The sequence below is a fragment of the Mytilus californianus genome, unplaced genomic scaffold (assembly GCF_021869535.1).
Source record: "Mytilus californianus isolate M0D057914Y unplaced genomic scaffold, xbMytCali1.0.p SCAF_4, whole genome shotgun sequence".
NCBI classification, from domain to species: Eukaryota; Metazoa; Mollusca; class Bivalvia; order Mytilida; family Mytilidae; genus Mytilus; species Mytilus californianus.
In genome coordinates this window covers 36,442,222-36,470,207 of record NW_026262690.1, presented here as the reverse complement: position 1 = coordinate 36,470,207, position 27,986 = coordinate 36,442,222, and the positions used below count along the sequence as shown (strand labels likewise).

General features: G+C 30.9%; 1 protein-coding gene across 1 annotated transcript; it reads right to left on the bottom strand.

Annotated features, from left to right (window-relative positions):
- Positions 1-2: 2 nt before the first annotated feature.
- LOC127737982 (kidney mitochondrial carrier protein 1-like) lies at positions 3-27,819 on the bottom strand. Its single transcript, XM_052248952.1, has 11 exons — positions 27,733-27,819; positions 19,306-19,439; positions 18,625-18,772; positions 15,525-15,619; positions 14,946-15,031; positions 14,679-14,777; positions 13,982-14,106; positions 13,193-13,253; positions 4,888-4,995; positions 2,847-2,927; positions 3-1,687 (listed from the first exon to the last, which is right to left on the bottom strand). Exons 2-11 carry the CDS (start codon positions 19,361-19,363, stop codon positions 1,649-1,651), a joined length of 900 nt encoding a protein of 299 aa, XP_052104912.1. The 5' UTR covers positions 19,364-19,439; positions 27,733-27,819; the 3' UTR covers positions 3-1,648.
- Between the last annotated feature and the right edge of the window lie 167 nt (positions 27,820-27,986).

Here is a 27,986-nt window from a genome sequence, read left to right as displayed (position 1 = left end):
AGTTCTGTCATACTTTTATTATAATAATAATAGCCAACATTCATGTTTTTTCGCTGCATAGAATACTGAAAAAGCATCTATCTAACTCTTCCAAAATATGGAAAACAAAATTTGTAACAAACAAATATGAGATCAAGAAAAATCAAAATAAAGGCATTTTTATCTAACTCTGTACCATAAAAAAATGATGGTAAGCAGATTTCATATAAAATGGAATGATTTTATAAAAATCATTATTGAATTTAATGTGTTTATCCATAATAGTTTTACAGTGCCCCTTTTAAGAATTCCAAACTTAAAAGAGAATTGCACATTTGAAAAAATACACTGAACTTTACCTAAAACTCATACTTTTCTTCTATAAATGAAGTTTTTTTCTACAGTTAAACTTATACAACAATAAAACAAATTAACAATGTTTTCCTTCCTTTTGCTTATTATTAAAATAAATTAAAATTCTATCACATTTCAGAAAACAGTGGGAAAAGAATGTTTTTTTTCTTAAAACAGAATTTAAGACAAAAACCCATAAACTTATTTAAAAATTGAACTCTAAAAGGAAGATTCCAAGTTTTATCAAACTTTGATAAACTATCCTATTTGCTATTTAAGCTTGTGATGGAAATTTTTAGGACATAGGAGAAATAAAGGCATACCACATTGAGTTTTTGTTATTAACTAAGACTGAAAATCTGATATCTTTATGTATATTCGTACAAAACATTAGAAGCTTATTAGTACATAACAGTTTTACAGTTAACAAATAATCTTATAATTAACATAAGCAGTAAGAAACTATTTTGAAGTTAATACTGCTCCAGTTAAATAACCATCTTTTTCAGGTCATCTTCCATCTAAATTTGCACCATTATTCTTTGTTACAAACAAGCAAGGTGTATGATTTGTTCGCTTTTTATAATTGTGTGTACCAGTTAATAAATTCATACAAAAATGTATAATATTCATATTTGTAAACAACACATATATTTACATATGCAAAATTACTGAAAATACTGAGTATACGAAAATTGGTCTTAGGATTTCACTTCAAACAAAGTTCAGCATACATAAAATATTCTTTGGTCATTAACAATGAGATTCTAAAAGAATAATATCTTTCTATAGATCTGAATCAACCTTCTCTCCTTTATTATGTACTTTAAAAAACCAACAGAGTTTGTTTGTATTATATATCACCCTACTCTACTTTTTTATTACAAATACTGTGTAAAATGACAAAAAATAAGTCAATATGAGGAATATTTACTTCAGCAATGCAAATAACTGGAAAACAACAGTTAAACTGTTTCTACATTACTTTAAAGACATTATTTACTGAAATCACTTCAATTTATATTCCTGTCTTTCGACTTTTGTACAATTTTAATTTTATGAATGAAAAAGATCAATTAACCAATTTGAGCATAAAATTCATATTTAACAACTTCCTACTTCTAATGTGAAAATTATGAGTTAACTTTAAATATATGTAGCAGATGATTCCATATTTTCCCCAAATGTTTCATCTTTTCGAAAAAACTTTTTTGCACCATATTTGTTCTTTTCCTCTTCTCTGGTGTGAAATCTGATTTGTTGCATTCATTACCGGTAAAATTCATTTTTAATGTCTTTAAAAATATCACAGACTTCAGTGGATCTTCTTCAATTGTTCGTACGTCATAAAGAACTGATAAATGTCAAGGAAACAAATAGCAAAATTTAACAGTGTCTTACAACATGTCCAGAATAACTATACTTCAAATACCTTTAAGTTTAAATGCTAAAAGTCTGTGTTTTAAAATTTACATTTCATGTAGTAGAAAAAACAAAGGATATGGGGTATCCATCCATGACACAAAATCAGTACATGCACAGCAAACAACACCCAAAAAATGCAAAGGAACAGCACTTTTACTGCTGTTCTTCATCTCAAAGTCACATGGAGCAAAAAAAAAAACCCATAAAAAATTGCACATTTGTAGTTGCAAATTGGACCATGGTTTGCTGTGGGGATACCATTTCTAGAATTGTCCTGTAACACAACATTTGTCACCTGACCTTGTTTTGACTTTTTTCAGTAAGTTTAGACTGGCAATTTGGTTACCATGCATTGAACCAAGCTAGGGGAAGATAACTAAATTCAGAATATGATTTGGAAATAATTTGTATATTAAATCGTAGTAAAGGTAACTTTTTTATTGAATAGTGCAGTGGGTAAAACTTTATCTTCTGTATCACCCAATACAATTTGAAGCCAGACAACTAAGGCTAATTCAGGCTGAAACAGGTCAATTTGTTTCATGAGGGAATTTATAGTGTCTTTTCCCTTAAATCACTATACTTAACATATTTTCCATAGTTTCAACTATATGGGATTCAAAGCAGCATCATGTGATGTACATCTAAAAAGTAAAAAGTCCACACAGGCTGCAAAACTATAGAGAAAGATTGAGGTTGATGTTTTGCCCCTCATGTTAATTAAAAGTAATATTTGCTGGTTTGTCTGCGTTTTTGAAACAAGACATTGAGAATTTCTCTTATTACGTTTAGTTACTATTGGCTTAGTGATTTCAGTGATTATGAGTGTTTTATTCTGGTAGCAATATTTGAGGTCAGGCCAGGTTCTAATTTGTCCTCACTCCTTATTCTACATACTGTAAATTCATAAATCAATGTATACATTTATTATTGCAAACCCTAACAATCCTCTAATATGTGTGACTGGTTCAGGTTTGTAATAATTGAATTAACATCACAATAATTTCTGAATTTATGGTATTTTTTATTCTAGGAAAACTTTAATACAGAAATTGTTATTTATGATAATGAATACTCTGAAAGGATACGATTATATTCCATGGACCAAGTCTGACCCAGGTTGGAACAAACCCTTTGTATAAAGCCATAACTCCTTCTGTCCTCACAGTCTAAAACAGAAAAAGTTATCTTCATTCACAATATTCAATATAGTAAACCACTTGGTATTCATATGATATCTTACAATTTAATTTAAGACTAAAATTTGTTTGAATGCATTGTTCTCCAAAGATAACTGGGTACCATTTGTTATTTTTTTCTTTTCTGGTTATTACATAGTTGGACAGAATAATTTTAATCTTGAATATCTACCTAAATTATCATCTCTAAAGTTTGCCATAATACAAATTCTCGTCTTTAAACAACTATGTCTCAGAAATGATTAATAATCAATTTGAATTACAATCAATGACTTTACCTGATGCGACATTTTTGACCCAATCTCACAAATAGACTGCTTTTGAAAAATAAAAAATATTAATAATCAGGTATTCTACTTTTCATTATTTTGTTTATCACATATATCCTGAAAACACCATCTTCGCTAGCCAAGGGTTATGATCCAGTCCCCTCCTCTCCACCCTTGGCAGATTAAGCCATCACTTGTGATTACAATGCTACACCATCTATCGGTAGATAAAAGTCACACCCATTCCAACTACATTATTCTTGACCAACATTTGTACAAGAAACATACCCAGGAACTTTAATTACGTAGTTGATTAAGAACTTTAGAATTGTTACTGGATATAGTCCTATGTTTTGAGGATAAAGACTTGTTGCACAATCAGCACATGGCAATTCTTTATTTACATTTTCTACATTTACACATGATCATCTTAAAGGCGCTTTTTGATTAGATGCAGTCAGTTACAATTGCGACCAACAGAAATAATTTACCTGTGGATCCGAAATTCTATCTCAATCTGCCAAGGGTGGAGAGGAGGGGTCTGGATCGTAACCCTTGGCGAGCGAAGATGGAAAACACAGTCAGCCCTCAAAGTAGGTTAAAGTATCAGTTTGCCATTTGGCCACCAGATATAAATTTTCAGTGGCCAATTCAAAAGTTAAGTGGCCAGGCAGTAATTTCAGGTCAGAAAATGACAGACTTGTTTAGGTCTATTTATGTTTATGAAAAGACATAATTTTAATTAGTGGCCAAAGTGCACCACCTATGACATCATAAACCTGTGTGAGAGTTCACAATGACCTGAGCTATCTATATTTAATTATCTAATTGAACAATTTTACTTAACATAGATTATTTTCCTCATTTTGTGTGATTACAGATGGTTGCATTGTGAAGTAAATAAACATTATCTCCGATTTTTTAGACTCTCATGCATATTTTTCCTTAGAAGACAAAGCATTGTCTTTCAATGTTGTCATAATTTCATGTAGATGCATGACCTTTTTATAAATATGCATGGGTTTTGAAGTTGGCCAATTTTGGCAACTTGTTGACTTGTAGGAGTCAATATTTGCAACTCTTTGATTTAGGTCAAATATTTCTTGCTTAACACTTAATTGACTTATTGAAGTCATAATTGGTCTTAAATTAAAGGGATACAAATCTTGAAACCTTCAAATTTAGACCTCTATGAGTCAAAAGCAGATTTAGACTTATGTCTGAGCTCTGACTGTTTATCTCTGTTTGGCCACCAACATTGTGATCAAATCATTTCAAGTGTCTTTACTTTTCCACTTTAATAATATTTCATTTAGTATATTTTGCTGTTGTATCAATGGCTGTCTTTACTCGTAGACAATGAAAGTGCTTGACACTTATTTAAGTCAACCCACTTGCAAGCACATTGCTGAACTGGCAGTAGAAATGTATTTTCAAATCGGCTAACAGGATTGGCCCCAAATGGTTTTTTTAAACGGTAGCCAGGTTCAAAAAGTAATTTTTGCCAATTGGCCACCAGCATTGAAATTTAGTAGGTCACCTGTGGACTTTAAGGTCTCCCAGGCATCTGTTTTAGTAGTCTAAATTGAGGGCTGACACTACTACAAAAGTATATCTATAACAGAAAAGGTGATGCCACTGCTATTTAGAACAAAGTATACCTGCACCAGGCAATCTACAGAGGATGTATAGACAGATTTTCCTACAGCTGCAGAACCTCCATTCATCACCAGCTGTGGTCGTAAAACCTTCTGGTTCATCATTCGTGTCTGAAAAGGAAAAATAATGTTCAGAACTCAGTTATATACCAAAATTAACAATTCAAAACAACTTCATGATAAATCTTATATAATATAACTACATATTCTATTTACATGAGTTTTAAACATGATACAAGTCAGAAAAATGACCACCAACTTCTCAATTGATGATTATAGCAGTTTTAATTCATCGTCAAAAAAATAGTTAAATTTGTAATGAGACGGACATGTCAAAAGGGCCTCACTTTTATCATATAGAAAGATGCATCACTTAAATGATGGGAAATCCCCATTTCCTGGATTTGGAACCATAATTTTCAAACCCTTCCTCAAGGATCTAGACATTTTACATGATTTCAGTTATTTGTTGAGGACTCGGAAGTCTGGGTCATTTTTTTTTTTTGAACTGTCAAAATATACCAGATGTCACAACATAAACAAACCTATATCAACTTTTTTGCAGCATGAACTATATATATATATGTTGTTTAATACATGTTTTTGTAAAAAAACATTGAAGAATGATTTGTGGAATTCAACACTTTTAAACTGCAATAATTTCCATGACATAAAGTTGCACATTCCTTACGAAAGATCATGCTACTTTGGATTTTGAGACAAGATCTAGAAAATAAATTAAGAATGAAGTTCTGGGGAAATTTTGCTTCTGACTATGAAACTGCAATTAATCAAAGTTTTTGAACAATCATTCTTGTAAAGGTGTTTCATTATAAATGATATTTGTTTTACTTGCTTAATTTGGCGTGAAATTAATGCACAATTTACGATATAGGGTCTTATATCATGAATACTGTTTTTGTTAATAAAAAAAGAGACACTTGCACAAAAAATCTAAAATTATTGGTCTTTCCTGAAAAGTTCATATTAAATATACAGTAAATCCTCGGTAAATGGTCATTAATTTCTGCTGTCAGGTGTCAACACAGGTTAAAACAGTCAAAATGATAAGCTAGTATCAACCCAATATTCCCTGGGGGCATTAAACAGCCACATGTGGGGTCCTGTGTATTATCATAGAAAACTGAATGACAATTTTAGTTTTATTACCAGAAATTTAAGTTTTCGTAACTGATAACTAAAATAGTGCGTTGAAATTATGTGACATGTCTGATCTGGTTAATTTTATAATTTTTTTTTACTGCAATCCCATAATATAAATTGCGATTAAAAAAAACAGAAATAACCAAAACTATCTCTAAAATTTTTTTTTTCATTACCTAAATCCCAAATACCATTTGGTCATTTGCCTTTCAGGAATAGAATTGTCTGGCAAATACAATTGTTTTCCAACCACTAGTCTTGGTCTATACATGTGAGGAGGGATTGCTAGTATATCAAGCATATAATCTTTCTTAAGTGAGGCCCTATTGAACACCCTTGCTAATTTTACTGAATGTTGTTTATTCATTGTTATATATATATACTGGTTTGTGCCTAAATAAAACCAAAAGTGATATCAGACCTTTTTTTAAATGCATTCTATTCTTATAGAAACTAATTTTTTCTTAGCCATTTCTAATACTTTTTTTTTATTTCTACTTTATTTAATTTGGAGTGCAACTTATCATCAAGGTAAAGTTCAAGCTCAGTTTGAAGTTTAAAGTTAGAGGTGAGACAAATATTGAGAACAGATGCAAATATATCATAAACAGATATACAATTAAATTTTACATTTGAATCTGCCATACAAAGAAAAACTTGCCCTTGTCACATTGATCTTCAATTTGTTTTTGTACTGTTGATAGTGATACTTTCAGAGTCTTACTCTAACAGGATTGGATATTTTTGTACTTTTGCTAGTGATACTTTTCAGAGTCATACTCTAACACGATTGGATATTTTTGTACTTTTGCTAGTGATACTTTTCAGAGTCACTCTTTAACATGATTGGATATTTTTTTACTTTCCAATCCTTGTTTTGTCTTCTATTTGATCTGTAAAATCATATCTCACTTTTAACTGACCGGAGACCTGTTATGTAGGTCATTTATTCTCTATAATATAAATTTATTCATTTTTGGCTCTGATAAGCATCTTTTTTTATAGAATTTCTGTTTCCTGTGGTATTTGTCTGTCTGGACAAATGGTATTTAGAAAAACATACTTCTTTTTAACTGACATTTAGCTTTCCTAACCAATGTACCAATCCCTATATCGTCTATTTTAAAAATCATATCTGGTTATGCTTAAACCATCATTTGAAATTTATTTCAAAGTTATGCTGACAAAGAATTTCTAACCTAAACTTCACCTCAAAATTGTACTTTACCTTAAAGATAAGTCACTCTCCTTAATTTGTGATGGGTTTTTCAACAGATGTGCATAATTATAAGAATCAAAACTAAACTGTGTAACAATATAATTTTTATGCTTTATCAACATACCACATTCACTGTTTCATACATATATATATATATATATATATATATCTTAAAAGATATTAGTAGCAATTACAAGTACTAATTTTGGCTCAACTGTCCAAGTTAAAAATGTATTGAAATAGAAAAGAGGAGAAACAACACGACCATGAATCATAAGAATAGGCTAATTTTACCTGCTTTCTGATACGAGACCTAATAGACACTCTGATTATACTTATTTATTAAGCAAGCTACCATATTTAATCCAAACAGTACCTGTCAAATGTCCTGAGGAGGTACAAGTTTCCGAAAAGTTTATTATGTAAACCTTTAGACTGGTACCGACAGGATCAGTTTGTGTTGGAAGAAGAGATGGATACAGTCATTAAGTAAAGATTAAAGCTGTGAAATCAAGAACAATGATACAGGAGCCTTATAACACAAGGAGACCAATATCTGTACCATTTGTTAAGCTTTAAAAAGTCCTGATCAAGAGAAATTGTTAGTTATTACAACCCTGCCACGAGTATCAAATTTCTTAAAAGACAAAAAACAGTGATGAGTATAGGTTATTGACTTGGGACCAACACATTAGCAAGACCAGTTTTATTATTTTGCATACCATTATAAGATCTTTACCTTTAAGGACTATGGATTAAACTTCAAAGAATAACAGATATTCCAGCTATACATGATATAAATGTTTCAAGTTAGTTCTCAGTAAAAGCTGACACACTTGTCGTCTCACTTATGGCAATATTTGAATTTTTACAAAGTGCAATGAACTCTGAAACTGAAGTCATGGTCTATCAAAGCAAACAAGTTCATGTACATAAAATGAATTCACACACACACTATTTTCAATCTGTCATGCACAGCTGCCATGGTATCTGAGAAACAGACCACATCATGAAAATAGTCTGATTACTTGAGCATAAAAACAAAGTCCAAGACAAAAAGTCAAGAGATAATGATTGAATTACCAAGTCTCATCATAATAGATATCCACAATACAAAACAGGTGAAAGTAGGCATTACATAAATATATAGTTATCTGCTATTGTTAGTGCTGTCATCTGAAAGGTTAAAACTTAGAATTTACTATGACTTCCAACAAAGGCTAGGCAAAATATGTGTTTATATAGAAAACATATATATATATATATATATATATATGAAGAAACATGCAAATGTGGTATTTTATTTTTTAATCAAATCTGATGTACAAAAATATTCTTCCATGGACAGATAATGGAAATACATATTTCTAACTGAATGTCAGATGTGCTTATTTTGTAAACCATGACAACAAAGATGAATTACTCTGAATCATTTAGAATTCTTTATCAAATATGTAGTATTGCATTTCTATTTATCAAAATTATTTACACATTTAAGATTTTATTTTCAGTAAAAATATAGGTAAGAATGTGTTATGTGTAAAATATTCTAGGTGTCTTGATTATATATCACTTCAATTTAAAAGATAGTTACTCAACTAACCAGGTTTCCCCATCAGTTGAATAAGAAACCTATTGTAGGAGTTAGAACAATGTTGACTCAAGTACTGCAAGGATTGATTGTACATATCTATTTTACAGTAAACAAATAATGTGATAGAAAGTGGTTCCAGTCTGTTTTTAGTATGATGTAACAAATATATTGATGTTCATCGATACTTGGCGACTGGTATTAAGTTAGTATTTAAGCCTTTCAAATGTTAAGACCCCAAGATTCAACTAAACTTGTAGTCTCATATTTTCGAGAGTTGGCCACTTGATTTTTTTTTTAGTAGAATGGTGTTGCTTGCCAGTGAAGAGCTTAAGGACAGGGTAAAATTGTTCAATATTTTCATATGAACTATTTTAACGTGTAATTTAACCTTAAATATGCTAACATCTCTGGAAATGGGCTTAACAGTACATTTGGAGGGAAGGGTTACCTATATTCAAGGTTTTCATTATCCAACTTAAGTATCTAGGATTGCACATTATATGACCCTCATTAATCATGTTACACTGCAAACATGTACACAAATTCTGCAAAGCCAATTGAATTGAAATAAAGTTATTTAAGGGTAAAGGAATTTCTACAGGACAAAATTTGCCTTTAATTTTATTTTCTATACATTTTGAAAATTTTAGCAATTAAGAAAAACTTTTTAAAAAAATGAATTTATATTAATAAAAATAAAATTCTATAAAATTTTAACAAAAACCAGCACATCTGACAATTTTATCGTAACTCATATTATTAGTTTGTTTAAAAATGAACTACATAAAATGAACAATGACAATATAACAATATGATGCAGCTACAAAGGAACTGATTGAATTAATTACACTTAGCTACATTACAACCCACATAAATAAGAAGTGTGAGAGCAGGGTGGGGGCAGAGCCTTGCCCCCAGTGCTTAATCACATCCTCCTCTACGTGGGTACACTCCTTCATTCCTCTGGATCTGGTCGCTTCATAACTCGAGCTATAAAACAATATACAACCAACTAGTAAAATGTTACATGGTCTAAAATAGACCAAGTTTACAATATTGGAGACAAAATGTGTAGTTTATGACAAAATATAACCAAAATGCTATGCACAATAAGATATTCCCACTGAGCTATCTTGATATCTTTCATTTTAGGTGTATCTTAAGTTTCTATTATCAATGCAGACACTTTAGTAATTGAAGAGTTCTAGATATCAAAGTAATTTTAACCCCCCAAGCAAGGGAAGATATAGCATAAAATTTAGTCAGTGTGAGTGTCACTGAATCTGCATGAAATAGCAAAACTCTGTAAAAGGTCTCCCAATTATCATCATCATCATTCTCCCTTTAAAGATTGAAAAGATTTAGTCTAATATTTTTAAAGCAGAAATATAAAACTGACAGAATGAATCAAGAACTGCATCTGGCAGCAAAACTTTTACCCAGGATGAAATTTAAAGGACAGGATATTGTAATTTGGTATGATTCAATTTAGTCTAGCCAAATTTAATTCAATCTTGCTCAGAAGTTTGAGAGGAGTTGATAAACATTTATGTTGGACAATGGACACTAAGAGATAGCGAAAACTCACACTACCCTTTAACTAAGGAAGAATGAAACGTTTTTATAATTTAAGCAGAAATAGAAATGCATGCCTTGAAGGTCAAGAATTTTTAAAATCATTATTTTGAAAGACCATAATCAATATGCTGCCACACTAGAATATCGTTTGATTGGTTAACTGGTTGCATTTGTAGACCAAAAACACAGTAATTACAATACTCAAAAATGCAGGTGAATATTCAATATTAATTATGCTACTTGATAAATGAAGGAGACAGGATTGTCATACTGACTGTCACAAATTTCATGTAACAATTGATGAATGAGCAAATAATGAAATGCAAGTCGTAACAATTTTTGGAGGCTTGAAAGATTTTCCTAGCCATCATCATGCATGCCTTTATGATCCCAATACTTGTAAGAGAAGTTATAAATTCATGTGAATTGCCATGATTGCTGAAATTTGAAACCATTTTTGATAACATGCAACAGGATGCAGATAGACCATGGATGCCAAAATTTCCTAAATGTTTAGAAAGAAATCAAAATTCTTGTTTTAGACAAAATACGCATATTTTCTGAAACCTTAATTTTAATTGGCTTGAACTCACATTAATTATATATAAAGTCTTTTGAAAATTTGTCATTTAAGAATTGAACAATTGAAAAAAAAAAAAAAATTGTCCAAAGATAATAATAAAACTTTAATAGGAATTTAACTCTTTTTTCATGCTATCAGGTTGCAAAGAAACTTGTCAGAAGAGATCTTAAATAAACAAAAATAATCTGTTAAAAATATTACCAAGGAGAGCTAGTGCTTGGTTACCAATATTTAAGACAGTTTTATCTGCATACAGATTAAAGACTAGGATATGAGAGGATATAATAGGTGGGATTTATACTGATTTTACACATGAAGCAGTCAACATAAAATTGTAATGAATAAGAGTCTGCATTGAAATTTTCTGTTAACCAAATTGTAAATTTCTTATAAAAAAATGCCAAAATAACTCAAAAATGTAAATACATTTTCATTTATAATATAATTTTGCAAACATAAATATTTCAAATATTTTTTTAAATATCTTTATCAATCTATACAATCAAATGTCTATTTTCAATTATATTTTTCACAAGAAAAGCCTTTTTTATCAAATCTAATGACAGTGATAACCTTAAAAGTTCCAAAAAGTTTATTCCCCACAAATTTAAGAAAGATATCATTTCATTTCCATGAATTCTGTACTTTTAGCTTGTTTTTCATTGGAAAACAGTTCTAATTTAATATTAACTAAGTCAGACAATACAAAATTGAAAATAGACAAAGTAACCAGCTTTAAACAATAGATGGACTGTTCTTTGTAAAAGTCAGGTTTATCTTGGTATGATCAAAATGTTTCTTTACTTATTATTTCCACGGAGTTCCAAACTATTTGTATGCCATGATATATTGCAATAAGAGTTGAGTCTAACATTTAAATGTGTGTGTTTATAAGTATATGTATGTATTTGTATACTAGTGTATGTGTATGTGCATGTGCATGATTACCCATCTAGGATTTACTTTTTTCTCTTTATGTGTCATCATGTATGTAAGGTTGAATGAAAAATCATATTAACTGTTAACCAAGGGCTTCTTTAAATTTTCACCAGAACCATTGTTAGACAAAGAAAATAAAAAGGTTTTTTTCTATAATTCCTCAAAATATTTGTTTGTACCTTGTACATGCCAATAGTTATAATTAAACAATGGTTACTAGTGAAATATATAAATCTGCCCAAAGCTTTCAGTTATAATGACAACAGAATCAATATGTTCATGTAGAAATATTAATGTGTTCATGTAGAGATATAAATTTTTTATGCATGTTCCTTAATTTTTCACGAACTTGGCATAGATAATATGTATCTAATGTTATTTCTATATGGTCAATTTTTACATATAATCAAATCTGCTTACATTATTTAAAATATTGAAAAGTATAATGATATCAAGTACAAAACAAAATAAATTGCAATAAAAACTGATTTGAACATTCCTGATGCTATTTTCTGATTTTGTATTTTATAAAAAAAAACAATTCTGGCTCCAAGATTAAGAAACCAACTTCTAAAACTTTCCAAGACTTTACAACAGAAATTCCATAACAGAAAAAGATTAACTTGCCAAAAAACAAATAAATTAAATCAAAATTAAAAAATTAAAACTATAAAAGGATAACTAATGAGTAGAAAAGAAAATATGTTTTAATTTATGACACCCAAGAACAACTTGCAGTGTTTAATGGCTTGTTTAAAATTTTCAGTAAAATCTAATAGTCTGTATTTCTCTCTCATTTCAATGACTTTGCCTTAGCTTGGCTGTGTCAGATATTAAAAAAATACTAAATTCTAATCTTTACCAAAGCCATTTTCTTTATCTTTATTTTGACATGAACAGCATTCCACTCACCTCATAAGGTACAAAATTTTAAAGCCCAGTAAAAGGTAAGGTAAAATTTTTAATCCAATAAACCATCCATCACATTAACTAATAAAATCATAGACTAAGCCATTAGAATAATTCCAGAGCAGAATCAACAAAATCTTGGCAGTTTATGAAAATCTCTTTAAACAAATAAAGGCTTGAAATAATGATGTAAATTTAAGAAGCTTAAGAAGCAGATTTGATTATATTATAAGAAGCCCCCTCAGATTTTGATCATACCATTTGCAGCAGCGTGTGTAAGCTGATTATTCTTAACAATAAGATAACAGAACATAATTTTTACCTTTATTACATCAATTGGAGTTGAGGCAATAGCACCAGCCAGACCTGCTAGAAAACTGGCTCTACAAGATAAAACATTTCGATTCAAATAAGGCTGATAAATTACGCTTAAACGGTACCAAAAATTTTCCATTCCAATTTCAATACAAACGTAACAAGTTTTTATTCTTTTATTTATTATTTATTTCTCTCTGGCCATGTTTTGATAGTTTGATTTAATATTTTTTGAGAAATTGTAAAGCACTGTATTAAAGGCGTAGGTTCGATTAGGTCAATCTATGACCCCTTATTCCAAACTAGGATTTATTGGCCATTTTCATAATGTATCATATAGTTAAAACAATGACTAGAAAGGAAATCACCTGTATGACTAGAATATTTAAAACCTTTCTATGTTTCCTAGGCCTAAATCTGGTTGAAATTCAGAAAATTTTGTAAATTTTCAACAAAATCTTTATTTTAGGTCCATTTGCGATCCTTAAAAACTAGACAGGAGAAAAAAATTTCTGTTTTAAAACTGTGACAAAAACTTTGGATTATGTTTCCTCTTTAATTACAATGTACTGTTTTAATTTATCTTCACAAGATGAAAGCTAAACATTCTGATTATAATTAATACACTAGTTATTGCCCTTTGACCATGAAATGATTGTTAATCTTTGTATTTATTTTTTTACCAATAGTAAAGCCTACTCTAATTTTTTCATCTACAATGCCCTATCTCAGAACAAGATTTATCTATATCACTAAAAATAGCATATGTTGCGTTAGGTATGAAGTGACAACTTACAAGAAATGTGTTGGCTTTGTATCACCAAGATACCCTGATTGCACTATAACTTTTTTACATAAATCATAAGCTGGTAATTCCACCCCTGCTACGGTGGCCGCTCTCTGAGCTGTGGGTACAACACCCTGGAAAAATAGAAATTTAAGGTAAACAGGGAGAGTACTTGAGAGTTAACATCAATAATTGATGACAGTTCAGAATAAATGCTTGTAATGAACTCTGTTAGGTACAACTGTTCTGGGACAGAAAATGACTGCCAACTTGATAACATTTACTTTAATACGTTTAAGTGTGAATATTTTGCGGGTTGTTATATATTACAATCCATACATTTATCGCACTGGGATATTTTGTGCATCAAATGAAAATTACACCCTTCATATCAATATTTTTTATTTTACAAACTTTATGTGTGGGGGACATTTTCATGCATTTTATGTGTTTGTAAAAGAACCAAAAATACACAAGTGCAAAATTTCAACGTTTACAGTATGTGGTCCATCTTGAATAATATATATTGGTGACCAGGTTCATCAGATATAATTATGCACAGGTAACAAACTTTTCTATATATTATTTTCCTTTAGGAAAATGTCAATAAATTATCTATTTCATTCTTCATAATACAACTATATCTTCTGAATTTCTAATTAAGCCTCTTTATACTTATATAGTAATCAATTATTGATATACAAACCCTCCATAATCCTCGTAATCCTTCTTGTTTATAAATGTTAATAAATGCATTGAACATGTCTTCTCCACATCCTTCTCTTCCTTTAACTTGCATTCGCACCTTTAAAATATAATAATTTATAAATATTTAATCAGTTCTAAATGTATAACATTTTTTTCATATTCACAGTTTTTTACCATTATTTACAGCTTTAGTCATGCACACAGGAGTTTCTTCATTCTTGACTGGCTTAGAACTGCAGTATAACATGCACATTTAATCACTTACTTTGAGCAAATCTGTGGGATTGGCAGCTGCACTGGAGACAATTCCGGCAATGACACCACATAACACGTTAATTGATAAAGTTTCATCTGTAAATATACATTACCCTATGTAAATAAATGTGTTCAAACATTTCAAATAAATAAGAATGTAGCAGTACAGTTTATTTGATCAAAGCAGGAAATCTGAAAGCATATTGATTCAGATATTTCTGATCTTCTTGAATAGCTGGATTTCCACTTCCTGTCACCCAAATATACTCAAACAATGTCAAATATATTCAAAAATCCCATAATGTAAAGTTGATAGCACATTTAATCTAGCTGCTTTAACCAAGTGGGGAACTAATGTGAGTTGAGCCAAATATGATGCTTAATATTAAGATATTTTATGGTTACTGCTTCAAGTTTAATTGTACACATATCATATTTGTTTTCTTTGTATGTTGCAAAGACATGGGTACAGATGTGTATGTAAACCACCAGAGAGTGTATTGAAGAATTGTATTTCACATTTACAATAAAAGGCAACCACTTTAATGTGCATGATCGGAAAAGAAGTTATTAATCTAAACAAATTTACCTTCTGGGTCTGGAACAAGTGCTCTTTTTAATGTATGGTAAACTCCAATCTTTATTGTTCCATATGATGCTTGTCTAAGTAAGGCTGGAGCAATTCTGAAGTAGACATTTTTAATTGTTATGCTACTTCATGTACCCAGTGCAAGTATTTACATTCACTCTCTTTATGGAGTGAACGAAAAGATAAAAGTCAATTAGCATTTATTTTCAGGTCTGAATATGTATTTTTATAGAGTTATTAAATATAAATTTGTGAAAACTGTCCCAGATAGATTGTGGCAGAGTACAATTTTGAATTTCTTAAGTATGAGAAGATGTAATTTACTTACCACTTACTTTGTAATGTGGATGCAATACGGCATTGTATCTCTAATCATTATGTTTTGCAGTTGTTTTTTTATACCTTTAAGTTTAATGAATGTACATGTATGATCGTTAATACATGTCTATAACTATTTTTGTGACATGTCATCATACACAGGAAGTCACAGAACATCAGAAATATCTTTAACTATAAATGTATAATTGGTAGACACTATAGTACCTGATACATTCTAGGGGACCATGTATGAAGGATGTCACCAAGTAAATGTTTGTCCATTTAATAACCAATATCTTTATTTTGGTAGACAGCTTATATTTCATTCATTGAAAAGATAATCCTTTTCCAAAAAATTATATCTTTATTTTGGTAATCTGATTGACAATCCCTTTTATATAAAAATGAACTGATTGTGGAATAATACGGCTTAGCTTTAAAAAGTTCCCCACTGTAATATTATACAGTAACTAAAAGTAAAATCAATAGAAGAGAATAATGTTCTGAATCTATGATGTATAGTTAAATTAAAGTAACTATTTAGTACCAAGGTTGGCAAAAAAATACTAGTATTGACCAGGCCAGCGGTAAATACCAATAACAAGAGTGCACATGCTGAAATGTCTCGCCTGCTTTACTGACCATTGATTTAATGTTGAAAGTCTTAAAGATAAAGGTTTTACTAAAAGCATTACAGAAACTTAAAATTTTTTAAAGATCTATGACAATGAGGTCAAGGACAGATTATACCTGCAAGAGAGACATGTGCACCTTAAAATTTTCCATACACCAAATATAGCTGACCTATTGCTATAAGTATTTGAAAAACAGACCAAAACACAAAAACTTAACATTGACCATTGAACCATAAAATGAGGTCAAGGTCAGATGATACCTGCAAGGCAGACATGTACACCTTACAATCATTCCATACACCAAATATAGTTGACCTATTGCTTATAGTACTTGAAAAACAGACAAAAACAAAAAAGCTTAACATTTGACCAATGAACCATGAAAATGAGGTCAAGGTCAGATGATACCTGCCAGACAGACATGTACACCTTACAATCATTCCATACACCAAATATAGTTGACCTATTGCTTATAATAGTACTTGAAAAACAAACAAAAACTTAACATTGACCAATGAACCATGAAAATGAGGTCAGGGTCAGATAATACTTGCCAGACAGACATGTTCACCTTACAATCATTCATATACCAAATATAGTTGACCTATTGCTTATTGTACTTGAAAAACAGACAAAAACACAAAAACTTAACACTGACCAATGAACCATGAAAATGAGGTCAAGGTCAGATGAAACCTGCCAGACTGACATGTACCCATTACAATCATTCCATACACCAAATATAGTTGACCTACTGCTTATAGTATTTGAGAAACGGACCTAATCATGTAACTTAAACTTGATCACTGATCCATGAAATGAGGTCGAGGTCAGGTGAACTCTGCATACAAGATATGAAGTATCCAGTTCTTCTACCTTCTGAGGGGCCTCGGTGGCCGAGTGGTCTAAGTAGTTACTACTGTAATCACTAGCCAGTCAACACTGAGGTTGTGAGTTCGAACCCGGCTCGTGCGGGTGCACTCGACTCCAATCTTAATTGACTAGGATTGTCAGTTTTCCTATCGAAGGTCGTGGTTTTCTCTGGGCACTCCGGCTTCCTCCACCAATAAAAACTGGCCGCCACAAAATAGCCCAAAAGCGGTGCTTAAAAGTGGCGTTAAAACACCAAAAATCAAATCAATCAATCTACCTGAAATATAAAGCTTTATACGCTGCAGCCGGATAGTAATACTTATGTCTCGCATACTGCGAGGAAAGTCGCAGGCGAAACAAAAACCGGGAAATACTAGCAAATACTGGTTGATTGAAATTTTAATAGGACATTACTATATAAAACCAATCCTTACCTGGTCAATTACTGGGTAAATGGACAGATACATGTATATATAAACACAGGACAGCAAGTCACTTATTTACTACATTGTCAAATGATTGTACTAAGACAAAAAGTCACAATTAATTAGTAAACAAGTATTTGATTATAGAAAGGAAAATTCTTGAAATAATGCCTTATTATTAGATAAATTCATTATACAATTTTTAAAATAGTTTATGAACAAGGTTAAATGGAGATTTATCAAATATCATAAATCAATCATACAAATAATATACAAATGTTAATAGTACTATTATCAGCGAAATTAGATTAGTTAAATTAAGGAAAAGTAGTATCTTTATTTTGGTAAAACAGATAAGAAAAAATTATTACCTTTATTTTGGTAATTTAATTAAATGTCACTGATTGACAATCCCTTTTATACAAACATTAACTGATAATTGAATAATGTAGTACATTCTCACCACAGATAAACCTAATCAAGGAGGAAAATTAGTACACTCCTTAATTTTTTTTTTTAAATGTATGTTTAGGGCTCCCTACTTTAAAATTGTAAAAGGTTGTTAATTTTTTTCAGTCTCAGTCTCAATCTCAATAATTTTATTATACCAATATATTTCCCTCTGTTATTGACACTAAACACATTGATTGTTAAGACATGTTTGTACTCTCTCTTCTATTGACACTAAACACATTGATTGTTCAGACATGTTTGTACTCTCTCTTCTATTGACACTAAACAAATTGATTGTTCAGACATGTTTGTACTCTCTCTTCTATTGACACTAAACATATTGCTTGTTCAGACATTTTTGTACTCTCTGTTTGTAGATGAAATAAATTAGTTTACCCAGAATATAGTGACTGTAATCCCTCTTCTTTAAATATTCTGAAGAAAGCATGGGACATGCCCCGGTACTTTAGTTCTGTAAGACTTCTGTCAATTATCTGACCCTGTATCTGTAGACGTGTTTTAGTTGTATCAATTGGAAATGTACCTGAAACAAGTCATTTAAAGTATAAATACTGTAAATTCAGAAATTGTGGCGAGGTTTTTGTTATTGCTAATAAGGTGACTGGATGAGTACCGCAATAATAAGAACTCACATTCTGATATCTGATACATGAATCTGTAGGCATATTTTTCTAAAATCGCAATAATTAATCTGGCATTTTAGTCCATTCTTCAAAAATCGCAATAATTTCTAAATTTACAGTAATTACAACTTATGTATTTCCTACCCACAAACATGCAGCAGTTTCATATTAACTCTCTTGATTTATGGAAATTTCTCCCATAATAGATGTTGCACAGACTCTTAAAATCCTCCATTATAATTTATAGGAAGTTTATCATGTTCAAACAAAATTCACCTACAATGTACACATATGTTTATCATGTTTATGATGTCACAAATATATCACAAATGACGCAATGCCACTGGTGAAAATCTTTTTTTGCATGAAAAAATTGGACATTTAAACATTTGTTTTCAAGAGGAAACTATTCAAAATAACAAAGCATACATACCACTTTCAGCTACCATGGAAGCAACTCCTCCATACAGAAAAGGACGCCAATCGTTCATTCCTTTATTTATCTTTACTTTTAACAACAACTTCTCCACAAATTGCTAGTAGATCTGAGTATTTAAATTTCAAAAGCTGGAAGAGAGAGTACAAAAATGTCTTGTAACAACGTCTACCATAAAAACTACTAATCTAAACTTGTGTGATACTTATCAAATGAATGGAATGTATTATAAGCTATTATATCAGCCATTCCTTTTTATTAAATCCAATTCAATATTAGATTTAAATCTCAACAATTTGTAAATATATTTCAATAGAATTTAAGCTTTCAATTTTGTATTTTTGTATGTCACAAGTGCAAGTAAATAACATTTTGAATATCAGCCAAACTGAATTTCCTTCTTCTCATTAAAGTGATTATAATATTATGTAATGTCAGAAAAACAATATAAAATCAATATTGTTGCTACAATGTCTGTTCTCAGAACTGATGTATAAACTTCACACGAATTTTTAGGCTTCTTACTTCCTGATATTTCTAAATGGATTTCCCTAATACACAGGTAGCTGAATTTCATATATGTAGTACCTGGGAACAGTATATCTAACCTTATATATATATGTTCCTGCATTCCTGGTAGTACACAGAAAAAAAACCCAGAACAGATCGTTATAGATTCATTGTTTAAAAAAATAGTTAAGTCCCTAGGAAAATGTCTCTTGATTTTGAATATAAAAGGAACAACATTTGACATTTTATTTCTCAGTTGTGGAATATTGATTACATTGACTTTTAATATAGACACATCTAATATATAGGTTAGACACATTTAATATATAGGTTAGACACATTTAATATATATAGGTTAAGTATTTACCACAAGTTTGTCTTATGCTGTAAAACACTTATAATTTTTAACATTTTCTTATAAAATTCACCTTAAAACATAGATATTATATATAAATGTACAGGTAACTAATTTTAACAATTGAACAAAAATCCTAGTTTTCATGTAAATAGGAATTACCTTGAACTTTAATGGGATATACTTACAGCTATTCTTGTTGATGTACAAATGTATAATAAATATTTATAGCAGTGCCATTTTTTTTTTATCTTATTAAAATATCCTGAAGTGACCTGAAGATCCTAGATATAATAAAATTCCTAACCTTGACTGACCTATAATGACCAATATATCAAAATATTTAAAAACCTTATCCATAAGTCAAGTTAATTAAATCTATTTATAGGTCAATCATTGTTGAAAATTAACCAGGTGAAGAAATCTAGGTGACAGAGGATAAATAATACTGTAATGGAATGAGGACTATGTGGAAGAATTCCAAGTCTGTTATAAATGAATAATTTATTTTGATGTCAAATAGATTAGTTGTTAAAATATGGTTAAAAGTACAATGTTTGTGAACAATTTAAATTAAACTATTTCATTGTATCCGTAGTCCTTAACTTTTAGGAAATACAACTATATACACATATTGATAATTTTTTCATCATGAAACCACTCCTTAACTAATAAGACAAGAAACCACTGCTAAATACAACAAGAAACCACTCCTTAATACAAGATAATAAAATGCTTCACTGAGCGCAGCCTGATACGACCGCAGAGGTCGAACCCTGAACAGTTTGGGCAAATTTGGACACAATATTCAAGCTTGATATTGTCTGAATTTGGATTGTGATCAAATTTTTGACATAATATAGGTTTCTGACACAAAATAAATGTGGTTAAAAATCTTACAAATCTATTGCGCAATACTGTGCAACTGAAGATTTCTTCTTGAAACTTTTCAAAAATTTGCAATTTGAAAAATTTTGTAAAAAAAATATGAATCCCTTAAAAAAATTGGAAAAAAAAATCCCCCCCCCCCTACCCAACTTTTTGAAACCCCCCTTGGAGCAATAACCCCAAAACTCAATCCCAGCCTTTCCTTTGTAGTATGGAACATTGTAGTACAATTTCAGAGAGATCCATACCCTTAAACACAAGTTATTGTCTGGAAACTAGAAAAATGCTTGTTTTTGGCCGTTTTTTGGCCCCTAATTCCTACATGTTTGGGGCAATTAACCCCAAACTCAATCACAGCCTTCCCTTTGTTATATGGAACCTTGTTGTACAATGTCAGAGAGATCCATACACTTACACACAAGTTATTGTCTGGAAACTAGAAAAATGCTTGTTTTTGGCCCCTTTTTGGCCCTTAATTCCTAAACTGTTGGTCCCATAACCCCTAAAATGAATCCCAACCTTCTACTTGTGGTATTTAACATTGTGGTACAATTTCAGAGCAATCGAAATACTTATACACAAGTTATTATCCTGAAACTAGAAAAATGCTTGTTTTGGCCCCTTTTGGGCCCCTAATTCCTAAATGGTTGGAACCATCATCCCCAAAATCAATCCCAACCTTCCTTTTGTGGTACTGAACCTTCTTAAAAAAGTTCATAGAGATCCATTCACTTAAACTACAGTTATTGTCCGGAAACCAATGTGTCTTCGGACGACGACATCATACCATTATACGATCCCTAAAATTTTTTTGTGGTCGTATAAAAACCACTCTTTAATAAGATGAGGAACAATCAGGACTCACATACATGTACACTTGTATTAAAGTATATAGTAAGTAAAAGAAGAATGTGTACATGGGACACAGAAGCCCCTGCTTGTAAAAATGCAAGAGTCAATGTACTATATGTAATTCAAACCTTTTTCCATTCATAACATGCATAAAGGAATATAACTCCAGAACAACTGTGAAAATGATGCCACCCATATTGGAACTTGATATGTGTTTTGTAGTAATAAGAACAGCATATTAGTTTCATAACATTTGGTTGAGGCAAACTGAAGTACTGATTTTTCCATTTATAAAGAGACATAACTCAAGAATGGTGAAAGTGATGCCACCCAATTTCTAACTTAATCTTTGTTTTATGGTAATTAGCATTGTGTATAAGTTTTATAACATTTGGTTGAGAACAGACGTCTTTAGACAGGCAACATAAACCCATTCCCTGTAAACAACTGTTTGATGATGCAGCTTCAGAAAGGATATATGTATAACTCTTATCTATTGAAAATAAATAATAAGCTTCTGTATTTGTTGATCCATGTAGTCATTTATATCACAGGTTTCAGCAGAATGAGAAATATAACATTCAAAAATACATGTATGTCACAAATAGTCTTGTCTTTTCACTGGGTCGATACTGCTGCTGGTGAACGATCAGTCCCCAAGGGCATCATCAGCTCAGTAGTCAGTACTTCAGTACTGGCATAATTTATAACAATCCTTTCTAAAATTGTATGTTTATAAATTTTGAAATTATTATAAAGAAACTAAGGTTTTAACTCCCTCAGGAAAAGTTGCCCTTAGATGGATTTGACTATTTTAATTAGGTCCTTTTGGTTAAATATAGCTCTTTAAATAATTAATATTCGGCTTTGAGCGTTCCTGATGAAGGTAAATCCAGAAAAGCGCTTCGAATGCATGAAAATTTGTAACATGTTGTTTTCATTTTTGTTCATGCAGTCATTATATCACAACTCATGTCAGCTATCAGCTGAAGAATATCAATTTTTGCAAAATTTAAACTGAATGTTTTCAGCAGATATGGGTAGACAAAGGTATGATATGCATATGATTTTGTAAAATAAAAACTTTTATCAATTTTTTTAAATATAATATAAATAGAATACATATATTATTTTCCAAAACTGAACTCCTCTCCCAACCACAAAAAAGAAAAAGTTTAAATATTTTTTAGCTTACATTCTGCACATGTACATGAATAGACAAGCTTTCTCTTCATCTCTTACATTATGTTACATTTTATTTGTACATGTACAGTTCTACTTAATAACCTATTCTGACCATTACATTTAATGTGTACATGTACAGTTATACTTAGTGACCTATTCTAACCAAGGCAAGGTCATTTTCAATCACTGTTGATAATGTAGATTGTACTGGGATTAACATTAACAAGTACAATGTAACATGGTCATGATGCTACTCTGATAATAAAGACATATTTTAATGACATTATAAAAATAAGAAGATGTGGTATAAAACTATAATACCCCGTTTCACAAAGATAATACAAAGAAACAGTAGAAAATCCTAAATAATTAACCCAGACATAGTAACATTAATAAAACATTTAATAGTACCTTTCTCTGTGAAAGCATTTATTGACTATTTAACTTTTCCAGCTGGCACCAACCCAAAATCAATTAACCATCATGTGTTATAGATTTTAGTCTTATTTAATTAAGCACATCATTTCTGATAGCAATGTTGGAAGCATGATACACTTGTGATATATATATATATATATATATACAACTCAGGAGACTTACACAAATGTAACCAAATCAATAATGCTGACATATGAAATAGTTTCTGGCTCAATTCAAAATTTTATGTGGGTGGCTGTCATTCAATATATTGCCCGATTTATTCAAAGATTTGCTAGTTTCTGGTATTATAAGATGCTGTTAATAGTTCCATGTTTCATTATTACTGTGTATAACAATTCATTTGTTTCAAAACATGCAGAAATATTGAAGAAGAAAAAATTTGACACACTGGAGTCTCTGACATGTCTGAGTGTAGCAATACCATAATTTTGTTCCAAGAAAGATAACTCATTTATCATTTTACCCAGTACAAATGTACCTACTCAAGATATATCTCCATCCTTCTCACTTGAGGACATACATGTATATGTTTCAGATGTCTTTGGTGTTAAAGGGCAAAGATAAGAGGGTCCTTATGGGGATAGGGGTGGAATTAAATTAAATGAAAGTATGCATTAAACATTAAGCCTATGGATTAACTGCTTTTATATACAGGATTCTGGTTAAGGCGTGTTAAATCTATTAAAATCCAAATGCCAACAGACCAATTCTAATTACAAACTAAATAACTTTGAGGATCATTTTGTCCCATCTGTTAAGCAGATAACCTGTAACAACAAATTATGACACACCAGTTGTGACTGTTGATTGTAAGGTTCATGTAAGTGAAAAGTTGACACAGGATCTGTATATGTTTGACATCAATTTGTGTATTGAGAGAGATATAGAAATAACATGACCTGTAGTTCTAATAAATAATACCACTTGTACATGTATACAACATATATGAAAACAAATCTTTAAATGTACATGTATGTGCCTGTCCAAAGCAAGGAAACTGTAATGCAGTGGCCATGGTTGTCATTGGTAGATGATTATAAGATGTCTACCACTTTGTTTTTTTCAATCATTGTTGTATTATAAATCAGGCCTTTGGTTTTCCTTTTTAAATGTTCTACATTGTCATACCAGGGTCTTTTTATAGATGACTTTACTAAATATCATCTCAAAAACTTATGAATCAACATGTGCTATACTGATGACCCTGCACTGTTATATATATATAATTAATATTAATACATATTTTCAGCCTAGGCCAATACAGAAAAAAGTCATATTGGCTCCATGTCATCAAAACTCTGATCATGATGTATTTTAATGCAAAAGATACAGTATTTTTTAAATCATATTTTGTAAATTAAAATTTTTAACTATGTTCCATGCTGGTTGCTTATATGAATCAGAAAAATTCAATAACCTTCAGAGTAGAATTTATAATCAACATCACTGTTTCATTTCCTTGATAAAATAAAACAGGAATGCAGGTGTGTATACACGTCCTAGACACATGGTTTTCTGTCTTGATGTGCCATTTCATAAACCTGTGCATCCAGCTGACATGTCCTGATAACACTAGCGGAGTCCTATTTTCATCAGAATTACCCCCCGCTATCAAAAAGTAGCTAAAAACATGCTTCTCAATATTTTTACCAGAATTTTTTTTTCAATCATTGCTATGCATAATGCTTACACTTATTGGATAAATGTCTAGAAGATTGAAAACTGTTTACATACATTATTTTTTTCACTCGTTCCAATGATTGATAATGTTAGATTTTGTCAGTTTTTATGGACTTACCCTTTGAGTTTCCCTTGGAATTTGGTATTTTTGTTACACTTTTTTACCTTTTACAGGCAATTTGTGTCAAAGAAGCCAAGTAATTATCAAATGATTGCATTAATGCAACCCATTATATTCAAATGGTTAATTAAATTATATATAAATGTAAGTAACACAAACAAAATAGGTGATTAGGGGGATTAGAACTAAATACAGTTTGATGTAATTAGCAGGAGAACATGTCCAATAAAAAAATCTAAACTTGAAACAATCTGAGGTTAAAAAATAAGATGCAATATTTATCTATTTTTATGATCTGAAGGACTTAAATTATATTTCGACATTTCCATTGTTATGGATTTGGAGCATTTTTCATTGTAGTAAAATGAAAGAATTTGATTAAAATCATTGTACTTTCAAATGACTTTCAACAGTTGCACTTATAAGTTATTAATATATAAAACGATGTATGACATAATAAATTTGGATGTGGTATGATTTCAAATGAGACAACTATTCTCAGAAGATATGAGGGCAAGGATGCAAACAACTACAATTTACTGCACAGCCTTCATCAATGAGGAAACACCATACTTGTCAGTGTTCATGGTGTTAAAGAATCATTCCCTTCATTTGAGGAAGCGCAATAAGCCTAATAAGATGGTTCATATAAAAAACACCATCACTTACTATGGACTCATCAGAATTGGCAGCTTTGATTCACCATTTGACAATGTGACCAGTCCCAGTACTGATCACCATAAATATATCCTAGTGAGAACCCTGACAGATGTTAACAATAAGAATGGTTTAATGTACATGTACTTCATATTTCCAAGATAAAAAAAAATACTTATACTTCTACCAAGCATGCACTATTAAAATATCTGATAGAGTCACTAATCAGGTCTGGTTTCCAGGAAGACTGGTAATTTTCTCAATTTTACAGATATATGTACATGTAAAAGATGTCCTGAGCAGATGTGCTGCATATTCATTTTTTCATCCCTCCAGCCAAACAGACACCCTTGTTCAGGGGAGATATAATCCTCAGGCAAAGAACCTTAGACATATTTCTATACCCCATCTGTACATCTGCATACCTGCCAACCCTCCTGTTTTGAGTGGGAGTCTCCCGTGCAAATGACTAAATTCTGGAAATTTCATGCTTGCCGGTCCGCTCCAGCTTGGGAGTATAAAATCTCCCGCTTTAGGATATATTTAACCTATAGCCTGGCATCCTGACCCAATCTAATACTTCATCGATAAGCCACTGTCGAGCAGTGAGCCAGGACCCCAGGCCAATTTAACCTAGAATGACTCGCGTTCGTAATTCTCTGGCTTTTTCATTACTGTCAATAGAAATAAACAATCAGCGATCATTTGAAAACTTTGGTCAGTAGTTTTTACGTTCGATTTATAAGTAATCGAAATTCATTTCTGCTATGCCAACTCCAACAAGATAGAGATCTTTGTCTGGACCAAGCAGCAGTGTAAAAAAGAAGAAATAGATAGCTGCAAATCGAAATGTCAAGCAGAATTTGAATGAAAGATTTTCATTTTTTACGACCAAGTTCACTTCAACACTTCGCAATGAATATTCATTTGCACATCATGTTCAATCAACTTTTCGGTTTCTTCTGATGGTCTGTACGACGTTTGAAAGCATGCTTAGTGTGAGACTCACAACAAAATTCAAATATTGAAAGTATAATAGTCCCAGGAATGATGATACTTATTCTTATTCTTCTTATGAGACTCAGAGGTATTGAAAAAGGCAAAAAAAAAAAAAAAAACTTTTAAAGATTATAACCATGAATTGAAGAAATAAAGTATATTTATTAACTGTTATTGGTGTTTTGTAGATAAATAAGTAGACAGGTCATATATTTAACTTGAACATGTTGGAAATGTCGTTCAAGCAAAATCTCCCTCTCAGCTATCATAGCTGAGGGGCAGATCTCCCTCTTTGAAAGTTTCAGAGGTTGGCAGGTATGCATCTGTATGCCCAAAATACTTCTTTGGAAACCACACACTGTCTCTTAACATCTCCCTGAAACCCTTTTTTTTTTAATTTTTCAACCCCATATTAGGGGTTTGTTCCCAACCTGAAGAAAAAACATTAATCCCATCCATGGTTAACTATGTTCAACATGTTCCATGAAAAGAAAACCTAAATAAATCATAAAACACAAGCATGTCCTCATTGGGTCACGTACAAGTGTATAATTTATTAAATATGCGGCGTAAATCATACAGGTCAAGGTCATGCATGTTTCTCATGTTATGTGGATTTTCACCTTTTAAACTCAATAGAAGTATAAAATTTGTATCCTACCGTAAATAATAGTTACCATTAATTCTTTTGATAACTGGGTAATTAATTTATTAGCTACATGTATAGTGTACTTACAATAAGTGTGCATCTGATATCGAGTCAGAACAGTCTAGCCGTGGAAATTGCCGGATGTTAATTAGGAATAGGGAACAAGTCGGCCCAGAAAGAAAGTCGACACAAAACAAAAGGACGAATAACTATGGAAAGCCTCAGCTGTCATATATTAGAGATTTACAAAACGTTATGCTGAAGCTTAAAATGTAAAGTTAAGACAGCGTGATGTTGAATTGAGTCATCAAAATGCTAACTGTAAATTACAATATGCTAAG